The sequence below is a fragment of the Cololabis saira genome, chromosome 11 (assembly GCF_033807715.1).
Source record: "Cololabis saira isolate AMF1-May2022 chromosome 11, fColSai1.1, whole genome shotgun sequence".
In the NCBI taxonomy this organism is placed as follows: Eukaryota; Metazoa; Chordata; class Actinopteri; order Beloniformes; family Belonidae; genus Cololabis; species Cololabis saira.
The window spans coordinates 38138045-38156381 of record NC_084597.1 but is presented as its reverse complement, the minus strand read 5'-3'; the positions used below and the strand labels follow the sequence as shown (position 1 = coordinate 38156381).

General features: G+C 38.8%; 1 protein-coding gene across 1 annotated transcript; it reads right to left on the bottom strand.

Annotated features, from left to right (window-relative positions):
* Positions 1-4889: 4889 nt before the first annotated feature.
* Positions 4890-10801, bottom strand: gfi1b (growth factor independent 1B transcription repressor). The gene is made up of 7 exons (XM_061733475.1): positions 10508-10801; positions 10023-10123; positions 9455-9634; positions 6984-7210; positions 6707-6844; positions 5735-5900; positions 4890-5344 (listed from the first exon to the last, which is right to left on the bottom strand). The coding sequence occupies exons 2-7, from the start codon at positions 10114-10116 to the stop codon at positions 5166-5168; spliced, it is 984 nt and encodes a 327-aa protein (XP_061589459.1). The 5' UTR covers positions 10117-10123; positions 10508-10801; the 3' UTR covers positions 4890-5165.
* Positions 10802-18337: the final 7536 nt, after the last annotated feature.

The following is an 18337-nucleotide window of genomic DNA, read 5'->3' as shown; positions in this document are numbered from 1 at the left end:
ACGGAGTTTCCAAAAAAATAAGCTGTTCATTATTTTTTTAAATAATTGAAACTGATATTTTGGTAGGAAAGAAAGTATTTGCTCCTTTAAGTCTTTGGCCTGAAAGATTTGCCTTCATAAGACAGTTGCATGTGGGGAAAGTTGAATGGTTGGGTCAAATCTTTTCGGATCACTACTCATATTTAGTTCTTCGGATCCCTCGAGTCTGTTAAAACATAAATTCACATCATGCCAGTGAAAGAGAGTCTTTGACTATAAAATGTATATTTCTGAAGTCGATAGCTACCGTATATCTACAGCATAGAATGTGTTTAAAAGCTTGCTTAAATGAAGCGATTAATACAGTTTTGCTTTATTTTCAGACAGATGTAAATGTAGATTTCTGTGGAATTGATGTGGAAAAATGTCCTTTTTTGCCCCTGTGGCTGTTTTAGTGTATACTTATAAGTTTTACACTTTGAAATGAGGGGAAGCCTGTAGAATATTGATAGTTTGCATTTTGTCATCTGACATATCACTGGGCCATGAATCTGGGGAATTCAAGAAGGCAGGGTTCAGGATCTTTAGTGTGCAGGATGTAAAGTTGCTAATACATTGATAACTTATGCTACAGTTTGTATGTGTATGGGACCAGGACTATTGATCCCATCCACAGAGAGAGAGTTTATTATCCCAGACTTTGCAAAGTCGACAGTTTGCTTGATCTTTCTGTGCAAAGAAGGTTTTCTTGATTTCAAATGTCCCACCCTAAAAATATTACACCAACCACTAGATATCTCTTTACCGTAGTACAAAAGTGGTACAGGTACTTACAGGTAAATATTAACGAGTTAAAGAGTTTAAGCAATTAAACTCCATGCTATGTTTGTTAATAGTTGTCTTCATTCATAAAATCTTTAAAATACAAATAAAACAACTAATTCATTGTTAGCTTAACTCCCTAGGAAGATTCAATCTTGATATTGTCCCCCTTTACCTTTCTACTTAAAGATTCGTAGCTTTTTCATTGGCATTTTTCCTAACTGCTAAGTCAGAAGCTTCAAATCAAGTCATCTCCAGTTTGAGTTTATTTCTGTACTTCAAAATAGCTTGACTACAACCCATTTTGTTTTTGTTTTGTTCGGTTTTTTTCGGCCCTGTCGAAAGGCACGTTATTGGAGCGGCCTTTTATGCACGTCACCCAGGCGTCACGGCTGCACTTATCTATAGGAAGGCAGTACCGCAACCCTGTGTCACTGGCAATCAAATTATATCACACCCTCATGCTGTGTGACAGCAGCGGCTGCGATCGCCCATCTTCCTGAGTCCAGTTGCACAGAGGAACTCTGCTGACAGCTTTTAGTTCCTCTCTCTCTCTCTGAGAGTGATGGCTCGGTGGCAGGTCGTTCAGCACTTAACCATCTAAAAGCAAAGGCTTTTAAGATGTTTAATGTGCTCATAATAATAATATAGAACCTTTCTTTTAGGAAAATCTTCCATTTTTTTGTCACAATACAAATTTACATGTTTTTTTCTGTGCTTCTTACACTGCTACATTTGTTGAGATAAGAATGATCATAAATAATAACTGACATGCTTGGCTTAAGACTTGAATGTTACTAATATAAGGAGATTGACTTTTCTTGAATTTTGTTTCTTAATGATTGATGTGTGAGGGAGACCTTAGTTTTTCTCATTTAAAAAAAACAGTTCTTTAATGCTTTGAATGGTTGTACGTAAGTTGTAAGACACTTAAAATGCTTCTCTGAAGCAGCTGAAATGGAATTACAGCGAACATATAAATAGGTTAAAGTTTGCGGACACACGAGATGTGTGCGTAACACAAGCAGTTTGAAATACAACTTGTGGCAACTGTAAGCTCGGTGATAGATATCCGACATGATAAATAGTGGTTCAGATTCCCATGATGCTCCTTTGATCTTACCAAAAGTAAGAGTCACGCTTGTTGGGGATCTCCCACTCTGAATTCCATGAATGCATCGTTTATGCCTCGAGCATGTTCGAATAACCTCACATCCTGCAGTGTTTCCAAAGTACTGGCCAGAGCTCATTTGCATGAAATTTGCAAAACAAATCCAGCTTTATCTCTTCACCTGGAGTGTGTTTCTGTCATATACAGGCATAAAGACACGGTTTTACGTCCCCTGTTTCTGAGACAAGAGGACTGTTGTTTAATTGTTGATTGACATTTTTTGCTTGTTGGTTTGGGTTTTCAGCTGGTTTGAGGAGATTTGGCTCCATCATTGTAATGGTGACAGACAGAGGTCTGATTTATTTTAGTTTTCTTCTTGATATTCATGTAACTAACACTAAAGCTAAAGCAGAAACATTACAGTCATGTTAAGGAGATGTGTCATACTGCAAACAAATCTGTAAAAGACTGCCTATATAGACATATATATTAATTACACCTTTGTTTGTATTATGCTTAAAGTGTATTCTTATATAATATGAAGTTTTAGAAAGAAAAACTTTTAAGCTTGAAAGTTTCAGGACACCAAAATACCCAAAGCCGTGAAGATTTTATCGTAAACACCTGTCACATATTTGACAAAATCAGCATTATGCCACTTCTTGAGGTTCTGGGGAGTGTTTTTTTTTTAAACACCCATCTTACGCCCGTATGATTGTGCAGGAATGTTTAACGTGCACTTAGACCTGTGTATTTCCTTCAGTTTCTCCCGTTTTTCCCCAGGCAACCCCCGGTACTGACGCCCCTCCTCTTTCAGGACTCACGTCCTGTTTGTTTTAGCCCCACCTAGTATGATCCTCTGCTTCCCGTCCTGCTGCAAACCTGTGCAGGATTCTGATTTGCTCCGTCCCCTCACAACAGTTAGTCCTTCTGCTCGAGCAGCAGGCCCAGCAGTTGTGAAAGTTCACGCCCGACCCCGCTGCTTATTTGCCAACAAATTTTGCATAGAGACCTCAGATTTGTTTGTCAGACAGTAAGCCCTCATGTGTGCTCTCTCTTCCCTCCACAGACTTTGATTTCTATAGAAGTGGCTTCATTTTGAGTGAATACAGTGTTGCTCTTGAAAATATGACTCCCATCTCTGGAGATGATCCATTTATGCATGCATCACATTTGGCCCTGAATCATGTATAACAGCTTATTTATTAGCTGTGAAGTTAAGATATTGTTTCACTTACCACTAAAACTGGTCATTTTAACAATTCAACAAGACAAAAATATTCCAGTTACTAAGTTGATGATCAGAGTTGGGTAGTAACGAGTTACATTTACTCCGTTACATTTACTTGAGTAAGTTTTGGGAAATGTTGTACTTTTAGGAGTAGTTTTGAATCGCTATACTTTACTTGAGTAGATTTATTAAGAAGAAACTGTTACTCTTACTCCGCTACATTAGGCTACGTTGAGCTGTTACCTTTTCTTTTATCCCTTTTATCCGCGTCAATCTCATGACATCACTGGGTGATTGTTTGGGAAAACTGTTTGTTTTTGCATGTTTTGTCACATTTACACAGACTGAGTTCATGGGCTTGTTTCTAGTTCTGCCTGGTTAAAAAAGAAAAGTACAAAGGCTTGAAATTTTGTACTACTTGTGCTTAATTTATTTTTTTATTCTGTTATTTTATTTATTTTATTATTTATTAAAGTACTTGAATTTACTTTAAGATTATTTTAATTTAAGCTATTTTTTATTAATTTTAATTTATTTTATTATTTTATTGATTTAATTTGCCTGAAGATGATTATTTTGTACTTTTGTCAGTTTGAATGGTTGTGTTAAAAAAATAAATCAGACGTTACTCAACAGTTACTCAGTACTTGAGTAGTTTTTTCACCAGGTACTTTTTTACTTTTACTCAAGTCATTATTTGGATGACTACTTTTTACTTCCACTTGAGTCATATTATTCTGAAGTAACAGTACTTTTAATTGAGTATAATTTTTCGTTACTCTACCCACCTCTGTTGATGATAAATGCATTCATCTCTGCAAATTGAGGTTTCCAAATTTCACTTGGACAAAAGGAGACAGAAATGATTTTTTTTAAGGATCTCTTTACAGAAAGTGAAGCGTGCTCATATTGTTCCCATATTTGCTTTGGCCCTGCTTGCTTGACTCCTCAGGCCAAATGAATAATCATTTTCACATCATACTTAGCTGGAAAGTTGGACATATAGCTGCTGCTGGGTTCATAAATGCTGACTATGGAGTTCTTGTCAGATTTTAAAGTGTCACATGACGATGTGATTTGCCTTGAGCAGTTCAGGTAACAGGTTTGGTGTTTGAGGAAGGTGGTGATTCTCCGTTTGTTTGTTGTGAGTAAATCCAACTAGCTTGAAGGGTGTGGTGACGGTTAACTAAGACATCAGTCCCTTTTCTGCGGGAACTTTATAATCCCTGCTGTATCCCAGCAAACTCAGTGCACTGCAAAGACCGAGGAGCGACAGGGGGTGTAGCCAAAGTTCAACATGGTCAAGAGGAGAGTTTGTTTGATTCTGATTTTCTTTTACTGATTAGGCAGCTGGTTCTACTGATCAAAAATCTGTTGCACTGGGAAATTTGACGCTGCCGTATGCCAGTGCTAAATTTCCTTCATCTGCTTTCTAGTTCATCTGCTGGACTGAACAGCTCTCTGGCCTGGATTTGCATGGCGTCCCAGGTGTCATTTGAATGCAAGATTACTCTGGTGCTCACCATATCGTGTCACGTGAAAGATTTCTAACTGAGGCCATGGTCCAGTAATAATCCTACATCCTGCTTTCATAGGAAGTTGACTCAGATAAAGAGCTAAAGAGGGAGTTAATAGAATAAAAAAATAGTTTTCAACATGCTGATATTCTACAAACAATGAGTCTGTTTTTTAACGTGATCATTTTACTTTATTCTAACAGGAAAAGCAAAAGTTTCACCTACTTGGTTCAGCTTTTATAATCAATTTTTATTTATCAATTGCTACAATCTTGACCTTAAAAACACAAGTTAAATTCTCACAGTTTTATACAGCTCATAAATCAAAATGATATCAGCACATCTCCCATTCTTAATCTTTGAAATGATACATTTCGGAAGCGGAACAGGCAGAATTATTCACAGTTTCCTAAAATACACCACATATTTAGATGACATTTCTATAAAACTATTGTTTTAATATATAAATCTATTATGTACAGATGCTCGTGCGCTGGTTTCGTCCTCACTTCATGCCATGCTGGCTCTCGTGGTGCCTGCGAAGATCCACTTTTCTCTGGAAGCCCTTTGAGCAAATGTCGCACCCAAACGGCTTGAAGCCTGTGTGCTTCCTGCTGTGGGTGATCAGGTTGGAGCTTTGGCTGAAGGCTTTGCCACACACTTGGCATTTGTGGGGTTTTTCACCTGTCACAACATAGGAAGATGAACAATTACAACCAAATGGTGCACGATTTTCGAGTGATTTGTTGAGAGGAGTCCTTTTTCTTTTTCGCTGATTTTCAAAATCCAGTTTGTTATCACCAGCAACAGAGCCGTAAAAGTAAACTCTGTATTGATATCCTTTAGTGAAGAATCGTGCCATTGTTCAGATTTGTCAACCATATGTTGACAACAAATGCCAACTGCATAACTTCCTTTAACAGGGCTCCGTGTGAAGCAGGAAAACCAGATATGCAAATAATGGGAATATTTGTTTAAGCTTATTTTTCTGATTTATCAGCAGTTATATTACTCTTGGAAAAATGTTTTGCGCGCAGCGCTTGGAAAGCAGAGTGTAACAGCACGCTGACGTACCTGTGTGAATGTATGTGTGTTTCTTCATGTCGGACTTCTGGTGGAACCTCTTCCCGCAGTACTGACAGGGGTACGGCCTCGTGTCGGAGTGGATGAGCAGGTGCGTGGAGAGAGTGGAGGAGCGTTTGAAAGATTTCCCACACATCTTGCACTCAAAACTTTTTTCCTGATTGAAGGACAAAAGCAGGGAGTATTTGCTTAACCGTCAGAAAAGTTCACAATGAATCCCAGGCAGCTTGAAAGCTTTTAATTCATAAAATATGATCTCCATCAAGCTAGGGCTGGGCGATATGGACCAAAAGGCATATCTCGATATTTTCTAGCTGAATGGCGATACTCGATATATATCGATATTTTTTCTGTGTTTCCCCCAAAGCATTATAGCATAGCATCTCTGTTAGCTTCATTTTCTTTCATTTTTTTCAGTTTTAATACAATGCCTCGTGCCAAATGTCACACAGGTTCCTTTATTAACAGAGGTCTGCACAATATCAAAATGTATAAAACAAATGAAATAAAAATAAACTGCCTGCATATATAGAATAAAAATGCTTCTTGAATAAAATAAAACAAATATCCCTTTCCTGCATAACAATTAAATTAAAATGGACTGTGCAATTAATACAATGTAGACAGTAACAGGCAGACTTTTCCACTGAGGTTGACAGTTGTGCAAATAACAAAACATTTGTGCAAATCTCAAATAAAACATTCAAGTCAATTTGTCACAAAATAAGCTACGGTATATCAAAATCATAAAAAAAAAAAAAAAAATTTAAAATAGATTTTTTTTTTTCTAAATCGATATAAACGATATTGTCTCGTACCATATCGCGTTTGAAAATATATCGATATATATTAAAATCTCGATACATCGCCCAGCCCTACATCAAGCAATTTTTTTTTTTTTTTATCTTTCAAAGCTGTTCACATTGAGATCATTTCTGTCTCATTTTAGAGTGACTTACATACCTGGGAGTGGACATTCATGTGCTGCTCTAGACTGACAGCATGACCGAAGGTTTTTCTGCAGATGCTGCAGCCGAAAGGTCTCATTCCACTGTGTGACCTCCTCACGTGAACCTCCAGTCCGTGAGATGTTGAGAACACCTGCAACACAGTTACCTCATTAGTGGAGGTCCCAAGTATGAATCACTTCCAGTTTTTCATAGACATGAAGATTATTTTTGGTTTGCACAGAGATGATGAGGCATTAAAAGAGGTTTTTAAGCACAAACTCTGTGCCTACTTTGTCGCAGGTGATGCAGTGGTAGGTGCTGGAGTTGGGGGAGTAGTGTGTGCTGCAGTCCAGAGGCTGCTGCGGGGGACTGTGGCTGATGTGGCTGTCGTAGAGACTGCTGGCGTGCTGCAGCACTGTGGGGCTGAAACTCAGCTGACGAAGCTTGAAGGATGAGGACACCGGCTCCCAGGCATATGTTGGCTTGTAGAAAGGTGGATACTCAGCCACGTGAGGTTCTAGTGAGTGTGCATAAACAGAAAAACAAGAACATGTTTTTACACTTTCTAATTGGGGGAATACACTTGGGTGTCTGAAATGACCACCAACTCAAAAACTGCATCATAACTCCACGTAACTCCTCTTTTCCAGTTGCGCCACATCAATCCGTATGACATCTGGAAAACGCCCCCTGGTGCTCAACATAAGGAGGTACTTACGGAATTAAGTGTTTTACGGACGGGTCTGCTCAATGCTCAAGGTAACATCCCGGATAGCAAAAGATGTTAATTCTATGTTGAGTTATGGTTAAAAAGGTTGACTTTTGGTTAAGATCGACGATTGATGGTGGGTCAACCATCAAACAATCATCCAATTCTAGCCAGTAAACCAATGGTGAAAAGATGTAATTAAATCAATGTTGTTTTGTGGTCAAATTTTAATGCCAACGTCTAATCAATGTCGAATCTACGTGTGCTGTTTGTCGCCGGCCAGTCTTCAACATGGTTTCAATGTGGATTCAATATTTCTGCCTAACTATATTTCAACATTGACTCACTCATATTTTGCTATCAAGAATTGCCAAGTCACTGCTGGGAGAGAAACTTATTCTCTAATTTTTTACAAACACTTGCAGCCGTTGCAGTTTCACAACAAAGTCAAATAACTAAAGGGAGTTCATTTATCAAAAGCTGTAAATTCACGTTGCGCCGCGCGAGCTAGTATTAGCTACTAGCATTATGTATATGGTGTCTCTGAAATGCATCACACAAGTTGAAGGTTAAAGGATGTGAGCACTCCAAAAAACACTGAAAGGAGTTACATAAATACATGATAATAAACAGAAGCAATAGACTAAAGGACATATCACAGCCAAGCACCAACCATCTAACTTATCTAACTTAAGATACATCTCACTGACGATTCGCAGCAGCTCTTCAACCTGTGGAACGGTATGATTCTGCTGTAAAGGTTTGCTGCTATTTCAGCGGGGTCGGCTGACGGAGCTGGTAACCACAGCTAACTCTGATCCACCAGCTTCCTTGGCAACATGGCTGTACCCAGTAAAAAGAAAACCTTTTTCTTAAATTAAAGAAAACCTATATGTCACGTGACTAATGAAGCATTAGTTATTACATTATCCATTGTTTTTTACAGTCTATGATCATAGCCCACAGATGGGATCCGAGGCGGAAATGAAGACACATACAAACAAAACCAGGAATGGGTTTAATGTGAGACAAATCATCAACCCAAACAAGATAGTGTTGTTTGGAGCTTTCAAATACTTTAGATCTATAACCAATCTTAAAGTAAAGACTAAACGGCTGATCACCTATTACCACCCGTGAGACACCCAATGTGCTTTTTTTATCTTCTTTTTGGTGTGACTTTACAGCTGAGCAATTCAGGAGCTACATATCTCTTGAGTCACATGTGCAATTTACAAATTAACTGGCAAAGATTGTACAAGGCTTCAAGCTGACAACGCCTTCCAACACAGTCACTCCAACAAAGGTATGTCTTTATTTGCATGTTTATTTAGCATCTGCTTTCAGCAATGCACCGCTAGACTAAACAAAATAATATCCACAAGAGGAAAAATCATAGCAAAAGCCCAGACAAATCACAAGAACAAGCAACTATAGTTTAGGTCTTTTAGTTACAACAATGTTATGCAGAAGGTCTTCAAATTAGAAGAGTGAAAAGTACTGTGCAGTGCTAACATAAAGCTGCCATGAGGACCTCAAGTAGAGAAGGTAAGCAGGCATAGGTAGAAAAGTAGAAACATACAGTGCATTACTTTAAGTGAAAAGGAAAGATTAAGTCATCTTCTCATTTACTTAAATTATATGAAGCACTTCTACAGATAGCTACACAAGAGTGTCTAACTACAATTATACATTCATTTTATACAAAAAAATACAAATTCGACAGACTGCAGCACAGCGTTATGACCCTGTTTTTCCAGATCAGTGTAGTTATCCAGTTCCCAGACTTTACATCTTTCTATATTTAGTGTAACTTGTGAAAGGGTTGTATTAAGTTAACTCTGATTTTTTTTAAAAGAACAAGCTTCAGTAGACAGACTTGTGAAGGTATGGTTGAAAAGGGACCTGTGGTAATGTTTTTTAGTTTTAGTTTATTGTTTTACTGTATTATGACCAAATCATGTCACACACATGTTATTATTACTTCAGTAAATGATATCAACATAACAAAAATAATGACAAAGAAGAGGAAATATACATCATTGAACTCACCAGTCAGGTAGTATGGTTGTGTGGGAGCAACAGGAGATGTGGTTGGCTGTGGGTGAACAGGTAGAGGACACTGTGGCTCTGCCTCCTTCTGTCCCAGTGAGCAGAAGTCTGCAGGGAAACGCTTCTCCTCTGAAGAAGGCCTGTCTGAGGACTCCGGGATCCCAACTTCTGCTGGGACTTCTACAAATCCACAGCAAATAAAAGAGAGATTAATCCATCTGAAAACATGGTCGTGTGTCAATATTCAGCAAGTAAATATTCCTGATGAAAAAAAAAACAAAAAAACAAGGAAGGGATCTTAATTATTTAAAAATGAAATATGTTCGGAATTGATCTGTGCGCTGTTGTTTTGTTTTTATATGAGCAGTTTTATCATAGCAAAAAATAAACAGAAAAAGTAAAAAAAAATAATAGTAAATAGTAATAAAATAAGTAAAAAAAACCTCACATTTGAATATAGAAACAAGAGTGAACAGCAGTGTGATGGTGAGTGAGGCCGGACCTGCAGCAGCAGCGCCGCTTCATTATCTAACCGTTGCCGCTCATACTCAGATAAAAAGACCCTTACCCGCACACATGGAGGCCTTCGGCTCTTCTTCGTATAATCGATGAACGTTATAGGACGTGAACCTTTTGTTTTTCACCAGAAATGATCGTGGCATGTTGATCCTACACCAGATAAATAAATAAAAGATTTAAAAAAAATATTTAACAGCACGATATTGAAAATAAGCGCACAACTTGTCGATAGTTTTGAGGATGCGCCAAGTCAAATAACTCTAAATGCAAATATCAGTTCCTGAAACTGCAAAACATCCAAAACCATATGTCAAATTATAAACGGCACCCTTTAACTAAAAATAATCTGTTTTTCTTTCAAAATTGTACGAAATTTAAACTATAAACTGGTAGTTTATAAATATATTTTATTTATTGCACCTAAATATATTTCAAGATATAAAAGTAAATGAGAAACATCACACACGCAGTCGTCTCAGTTTCATAAACTTCATAATAAATTTCACTGAACTTTTGGAGGCAGCAGACACTCACCTTTAACTGAAGAGCTTCTTCAACCCAAACGCGCCGTAATGGTGATAATGATGATGATGATTATTATTTCCTCCTCCTCTCGATGTCCGTTTGCGTCTTGATGCTTCACAAAATCCTTTCTTAAAGTTAGAAAAGCAAAGCAGTGTAGCATCACCCTTGCTGCTCTGCCCTTTCTCCCCTCCCTGATTTTCAATCAGATAATTTCGCAGGAGAATCTGACTGTGGTTTCAGCCAATGAAAAAGCCACGCTGCAGGTGGAAATTTGCTTATAACAACACGCGGCCTTTGGAACAGTTATACAAAACACCCCGAGCTCTGACAGTATTAAAAAGATACAAAAAAAACCCTTTTGGAGTGTGAGGATGTGTTGTATTTTTGAAAACACGGTGTCCTGCCTTATACGATAATTTATATACTTTCTTCTGATTAATTGCGCCAATCTTGAACACGTGGGAGAGAGAGAGAGAGAGAGAGAGAGAGAGAGAGAGAGAGAGAGAGAGAGAGAGAGAGAGAGAGAGGGGGGGCGCATTTAATTAAATTTAAAAAAGTACAAATACGATAAAGATTTCCAAAACCAATACATCAGACTAAAAATGTCCAATCTATTACTGTTTGATTTACAGGATTTAACCTTGTTTGGCTGAGTTGTGTGCAAGACTTTACATCATGAAGCTAACACCTCCAAAAATACACACACCAAACCAAAGATACACTCACACCTACCTAACCAAAGATACACACACCTAACCAAAGATACACACACTAAACCAGTCCTAAAAGCTACCTGTGGTCACTGTGACCTGCTTACATTTAAGTATATATTCAGACAAGATGACTGATCCCTTGACAGCTTCAGTTTAACACCTGTGAAGGTGAAGAGAAAGATACAAGGACACATGACCAAAGGAGAAGGTTTGGTACAAAAATAACCACAATAACAATAATAAGTAAGAGTAAGAGTCAGAAACAGTCGAGAAACAGTATTTGCATTTAACGAACAGTGCGAGTGTGACATCTAGTGGAGGAGAAGGTTTATGTAGCTCAACAACAGAACTACTCATACTTCTGAAACTGAATTGAATGTCATTAAATTGTACTCTGCAGCACGGTGTGTTGTTGGTCAAATGCCAACCTTTGGCCCGCACAAAGCTAGGATAAGCTCCAGCAGAACCCCGTAACCGTAAATAGGAATGAGATGGTATATATAATGGCTGGACGCAGAGCCGTCTGGGAGATTTGCGAGGCCCTGTGCGAAATGGTCAGGGGGGGGCCCTCGCGCATGAGCGTAGCGAGCGTGCGCAAAATTTTTGGGTTTTTCGGGTCGGATCGGGTGTCTATATGCGCAATTTTAACTCTCCAATTAGCAAAATACTGGACACCTTCCCCTGCCTCATCATCATCTCTTGCCTCGACCCCGGGCCCCACGGCTGCTTGAGACCCGGTCGGATCAGTGATTTTTGTAACAAATTTATCAAACGAGCCTTTCAGAGAGGCATTAAACTCTTCCATTTCTTTAGTTTTTTTCTTTTTTCATCCCCTCATGGAATTTTCCTGAATCTGTCTCGTTCTCTCGACATTGTATGACAGTTTGTTCCAACTCCACCGTCTGGATCAGACTAGCTTGTGTCTGTGCTTGGTATGATCAGTTGTATTGAACCACAGACATGCGCATCATTGCACATATATTTATTGATATGCACAGACGAGTACACATTTAGGTCTGTAATGGAACGTGACTGTTGATATTTATAAGGGAAAAAAGGAAAAGAAAAAAAAAAAAAAACGGCCCATAGCGCGAGGCCCCGTGCGGTCGCACAGTTCGCACACCCCTTGCGGCGGCCCTGGCTGGACGGATGGATGAATAATACTTTATTAATGCTAGAATGTAAATAATTTGGTTGTCCTGTAAATTTGTTAGGGATGCAGTGGTGTGTTGTGAGGACCTGAAAAAGATTTGAGTGCCACTTGAGTGGTGCTATAAAACCTGTAGGAGTTTATAGATCTATTTTGTCTTCATACAAAGCTCCAGTCGGTGTAAAAGTTCACAGGTTTTTTTTTGTGGAAGGTTTCCAATGCATTTTGAAGTGAAAAATAGATCATTTGCCTCACACCTTACTGGTTGTTTTTTGGGTCAAGGCAGCAACCGTCCAATTGAAAAGTTGGATAACAATGGATAACAATAAATAAATTGTTAAATAATTATTTCCAAATTAGATTTAGGGCTGTTAAAATACTTGTATGTAATCCACAAGCAGTTAATGACACGTTTTGTATAGAAATGTTGACCCCCTGTCCCTGTGTGTTTGTACTTTTCTTTTAGGGGAGATTAAACCAGAGCACCCGGAGAAAACCCAAATACAAATTCTTTACATGAATCAGTTTTCTTCATCTGCTTTAATAATCTGCAGATGTTGAAGGTTGGCTGTTCTCAATCCTGATAGTAGTTTTATTTTGTATTTTGTACAGATGTGTGAGAGATATATTTGAATTGCTTCTGTCTGATCTGTTCTGCTGCTTTTGAAAATGTGTTTGTGTCTATAATTTTGTTTCTTTAGACTGAGTGGTTCAGATTGGGATTGTCTGCGATAGACTTTAAATCGGATTCCTGCTCTCATACTGGCAGCAATATGCTGGTTTGGGAAATTTTTTTGAAATACCTCCACAGAGAAGGCTTCTCCTGTCTTTTGGAGTCCTCACCTGATTTTTTTTTTAGAACTATTCTGACTCTGGGGCCCTTGTTTTTGGAGCCACATTTTCTGGAAAAGATTGATTCTTGGTTGTAACAATTGACTCAAGTTGATAGGCCAGCCTGTAAACTTCTGTATTTTTATACTTAGCCTCACAGGGCTTTACAGAATAAGCATCACAGAACTCTTCAACAATTTCCTTGTACTCTCTGAGTTCCTTTGTACAACCAACTCTGATGTGGTGTTCTTCCGCCAAAGCTCTTTCCAACACTTTGACCTTTTCCACATTATACATATGCTCTGCTGCGAATCTCTTCTCCTTTTCTTTACAGAGGCCATTATTTTTCTTCTCCAGCATGTTTGTCAGATCATCCACTTGAATGTCAGAAAGTTCACCTGCTGTTCTTCTGGTTGTCCTGGGTCAGTTGCAGAGTCTTGGACGCTTAAATCCCCCTGCTTGTTATCAGTCTCCGGTTTCTGTGATTCCGGATGGGATGTCAGTTTAAGGTCAGAGCTGGTCTTTTTGTGCCACAACTCTTTTAGGTTTGTTAGAGTTTTGAGGGTTGACATACATGTATTTCCATGTGTGGTATTACTTTTAATGTCTGTTTGAGGTGCACTTGAAGACTGCAAATGATCAATGATGTGGTTGAGTTTCTTTTCAAAGGCTAGTCTCATGTGGCGTTCGTCCTTCAAAGCCTTTTCCATAGCTTTGAACTTTTCCTGTTCAGCGTTGTTGTCGTTCTCTACTGCAATTCTTCCGGCTTTTACTTGAGCAAAAACATTCTTCTTTTCCTGCAGTCTGTTTCTCAAATCATCTACTTGATGTTTCATGTTGTTTGTCTGCTTATGATCAAATTCTTGTTGTCCTGATACAGTTGAGTAGTCCGGGTAGATCTAGTCCGGTCTAGATCCACTGAGAGCTCTTCATTTCCTGTCTCCATTTCCGCACCAAAAGGGAGAACCAAAATCTCACATGGCCTAGTTTCCAAAATCTCCTGCTGTGTGAACTTGTACCACTGATGCTCAATTTCACAAATCTTTTGCAGTGTCAGCTCACACCACGGAGGTTCACTTGATGCATCATTACACATTCTTGTTTTTCTTTTTTTATTGTAAAAAGTACGGTAACTGTTCAATTGTGTTGTTTCTAAGTTGATTTGAAAATAATTTTAAAGTGAGAAGAACTGATCTGTGTTGAAGTAATTGCAAAACACCTTTAAAATAAATAAGCTATGGGCTATATAGATATACTTTTTTTTAATAATAATAATAATAATAATACTTAATACTAATAATAATTAGTTTAATACATTTCAATTTCACGTTGTGTAATGTTACGCACATGCGCATATGTGCCTTTATGTTTATGCAACGTCTGTGGAGATTGTTCACGTGTGGATAAAAGTCTGCATCTTTACGTAAACTTTATCATAATACATTTTTCATCTAGAGATAACTGACAGAGATACGTTTTGACAGTAGAAAGTCTGCTATTATTCTTCCAGGGACGAGAGCCTGTTCTTGGCATAGGTGATATAACGGCACCATCTGCTGGAGTAAGAAAGTAATGGTGCTCTTTCCTGTGTTCCTATTATATTATAATAATTTATGTTATGTTGAACATATCAAATAGTCGTCTGTCTGCCGTAGCTACATGTTGTGTTTTTACTGTTCAGTAAGAGGTAAATGTACTCTACTTCTACTCTACTATAATATTTTCTCAGTTCTCAGATACACTGAGAAAATATTTACAGTGTCTCAAAAAGCGTCTCTCAGTTACTCATGCATCTCATCCTGGTCTGTTCATCTGGAATTGTTTTGTCCATTTGTGGACACATGGAGGTTATGAAAGTCTTTTATTACTATACCAGTTACTTGGCCAAACCTTTAAACGTTTCTGAACCTTCTGGGGGTGTCAGGAAAACAACCTAACATACATGTTTTTGGACTGTGGGAGGAAGCAGTAGCTGGAGAAACCCACCAAGCCACGCTGAGAACATGCAGACTCCAGATACTCCTGCCGGGCTCAGGACTCATTCTATCATTGTTAATCAAGTTCAATTAAACTAATTAGCTTCCTCAAGGTGCTCAGTCTGCTCTGTGTCTTCTAGGACACAGGTTCAGTGTTGCATTTCCAGTTCTCGTATCTGTGCACCTCCACCACATTCAAAGTGTCATTTATTCATATTACAGATGCCCTGATTGACTTTTTTTTTTTTCAAAGATTGTTTTGGGCTCTAGTGGCCCTTTATTCAAGGGACCCTTTATTCAGACAGGAAGGGGGTAGAGAGGGGGTAGAGAGAGAGAATGGGGATGACACGCAGCAAACGTGAAAGGCAGCAAGAAAAAAGGCAGGCCGGGATTCAAACCTGCGACCACTGCAGGAGGACTGTAGCCTCAGTATATGAGCCGCTTGCTTAACCCACTGCGCCACCGAGCGGCCCCTAATTGACATTTTTAGATTAATTCAGATTTCCATTTTTTGGGGAGTATCTGACCTGCCACTACTGATGTTGGCCAATTCTGACCGTCTTTTTTTGAGGTGTGTGAACCGCATGCATTAACTTCATCATCAAGAGAGAGATAGCAGGGGTTTGCTCCACTGGCTTTACTCGGTCTCTTAAAGTTTGTTTTACCTCTCTTTTCCCAGTGGAAGACTCCCACACCTCACCTGTTCTTAGGTATCCACTAGCTCTGACCAGTCCCCCAGCAGTGCCACTTCCAGTGGGCATACACCCCCTCTTAAGCCCCTGCTCTGAGGGCTAGAGTCCAACCCTTTCACATCAGTCTCAATGTGGTACCACAAAGCTCTGGGGGGGGGAGACCGGGTAAGAAACAGTCCAAATTGAGCTGGACAGAATAGATTCTGCCTATTGAAAACGTTTCTTTCTTTCTGTGCTGGTGGAGTGATCATTTAAGATCATTTGATCTGACATCAACTTTCAGAAATGAATGCTCCAATAAGTCTCACATATGTCTCACTCATGAAAATATATTTTTTTTTACTGTAAAATAAGCATTTCACTGATGAAAATGATAAACTATAGAGTAGAGTTTAATGTATGAAACTGATCAAATGCTCTGTCATGTAAAATGTGGTCCTCAATTCAGGCTTCTGACCCATCTTCTCAGCAGTAATTTACTTCCTGTCAACTACGCTGGAAAAACGACCCTATAGAAATAAGCCTGATATTCTTAAATTTAGTCAAAATTGTCTCGTTGTAAGCTAAATATTTCTACCAATAACACACAAAAATATGGGAAGGCCTTCCATAAATGAGGTGCAGTTGATTGAAAAGTTTGATCCTGGCTGGAGATTTAAGTCAGATCTGAGGGGACCGTTACAGTCTTTGGCTCCACGACCTCAAGATCAGCTGGGCCCTGAAATCTGAAGCATGCTGACGGGCCTCATATCAAACATCAATCCGTAACCAATGACGAATTTAGAAAGGTGATAGACTTGTGCTTTAAAAAATAAATAAATACAAATCTTTAAAAAAATCATCTGTATGTTAAAACTGCAGTGTGGAGAAGGCAACCTTCAATAGTGAGGCAAGACACAGAAATCAAAAAGAAATTTGAATGGCCCCGTTTCCCAGATCAGTTAAGTAGTTCTTAACAGCGAAAGACTTCTTTCAAACCATCTTAAGGAGCCTGTGAAAGAACTACTTAACTGTTAAGAACTACTTAACTGATCTGGGAAACCGGGTGGTTGTAATTGCTACCAAATGTACTTAGTGCCATCCTTTTTGAGCATTGCATTTAATTTTTTTTTTATTATGTAAAATATTAATTTGAATGAGAAATCAAAAACAGACTCTGATTTGTATAAAACAGGATAAATAATATCATATCAGCAGCTCCTTCAGCCAAAGACTGCTACACCCGCGCTGCAGGAAAGAACGCTACCGCAGGTCCTTCATCCCCACAGCCATCAGACTGTATAATAAGCAACTGTAGCCACCCGTGTGCAATAAACCTGTCTCTTTATAAGTGCAATAACCACTAAATACCTCATGTATTTTTGAAAATATTTGTACATTTTTTGTAAATATTATCCTTTTTTTTTGGTGTTTACTATTTTTTTCTCTCTCTTGTACATACTCTTTTTCCACTTTTTATATTGCTCTTTTTATTATTTAACTATTTATTGGTTATTTCTATTTTAAATTTTTTGTATAAAGCGTGTGTGTGTTTTGGCTGCTGCACGACTGAATTTCTCCTCTGGGAGATCAATAAAGTCTTCTATTCTATTCTATTCTATTCTATATTTCACAGTGTTTGAATTTATTTTAGAGATCTTTTTTTGTGACTGTAAAAGCTGTTAAATGTAAATCACTTTCCCATCTGACCTTCCTGTGAGTTGTTAGGAACTGAAGTTTTTTACCTGGTCAGCCTGTGAGGTGTTTTGAGAAATGAGTCCGTTTTTGAGAATTATTAAGTTTAAATGACGATGAAGCAGAGTCAGAAGAAATCTGATGTTAGTGGTGGAGGTACTGTGATCATTTCCTCCGGTATCTTCAACACCTTCCAGCCTCTGTTGCTGGTTAAGAAGCTGCTGCCTGTTTATGTTCACTGTCTCCTGGACCGCAGTTCACCCGTTTGGACCACGTCCCACCTCGTGAGTCTCCTTTGCTCATCACAGCTTGTTGAAGGTTGGCTCATGTGACCTTTTAGAAGTTTGGGGAGGATGGTTGCAGACTAAAGACACCTGAGTGTTTACATCAACAGCAGGGTGAACTGGTAGACCAACAGCTGTTTGCAAAGGCACGCCCCACTTTCTGAGCTGAGGTCTTTTTTTTTCTTTTTGTTGTGTCCAGTGCTCTGTTCTTCTCTATAGTCTACCAACGGAGCAGCATCACAGTTCAGTGAGACAAAAGGACTCAGTATGAAGAGTGCTGTTTCTGTCATCGGGTGCAGACAGGAGACTTTTGAAGCTGTGGCGGAGAACAAGACACAGAACAAGCTGGTCTTTGTCATGAATTACCCCGACTATCTTCTCTACCACACCCTGGACAGACAACGGAGCTCCTTCTCCTAAAGACAGACAGCTCCGATGTCTCTGCTGCCACTGCTGGTCCGCCTGGCTGCCCCATGCCATTAAACCGTATCATTTACCATCTCATCGTGATTCACTGCA

Coding starts and splice junctions, on each gene's coding strand:
- gfi1b (XM_061733475.1), bottom strand. CDS start 10,116: ATGCCACGATCATTTCTGGTGAAAAACAAAAGGTTCACGTCCTATAAC. Junction 9,635..10,022: donor GAAGGCCTCCATGTGTGCGG/GTAAGGGTCTTT, acceptor GTGGATTTGTAG/AAGTCCCAGCAGAAGTTGGG. Junction 5,345..5,734: donor ACACACATACATTCACACAG/GTACGTCAGCGT, acceptor ATGTTGTGACAG/GTGAAAAACCCCACAAATGC.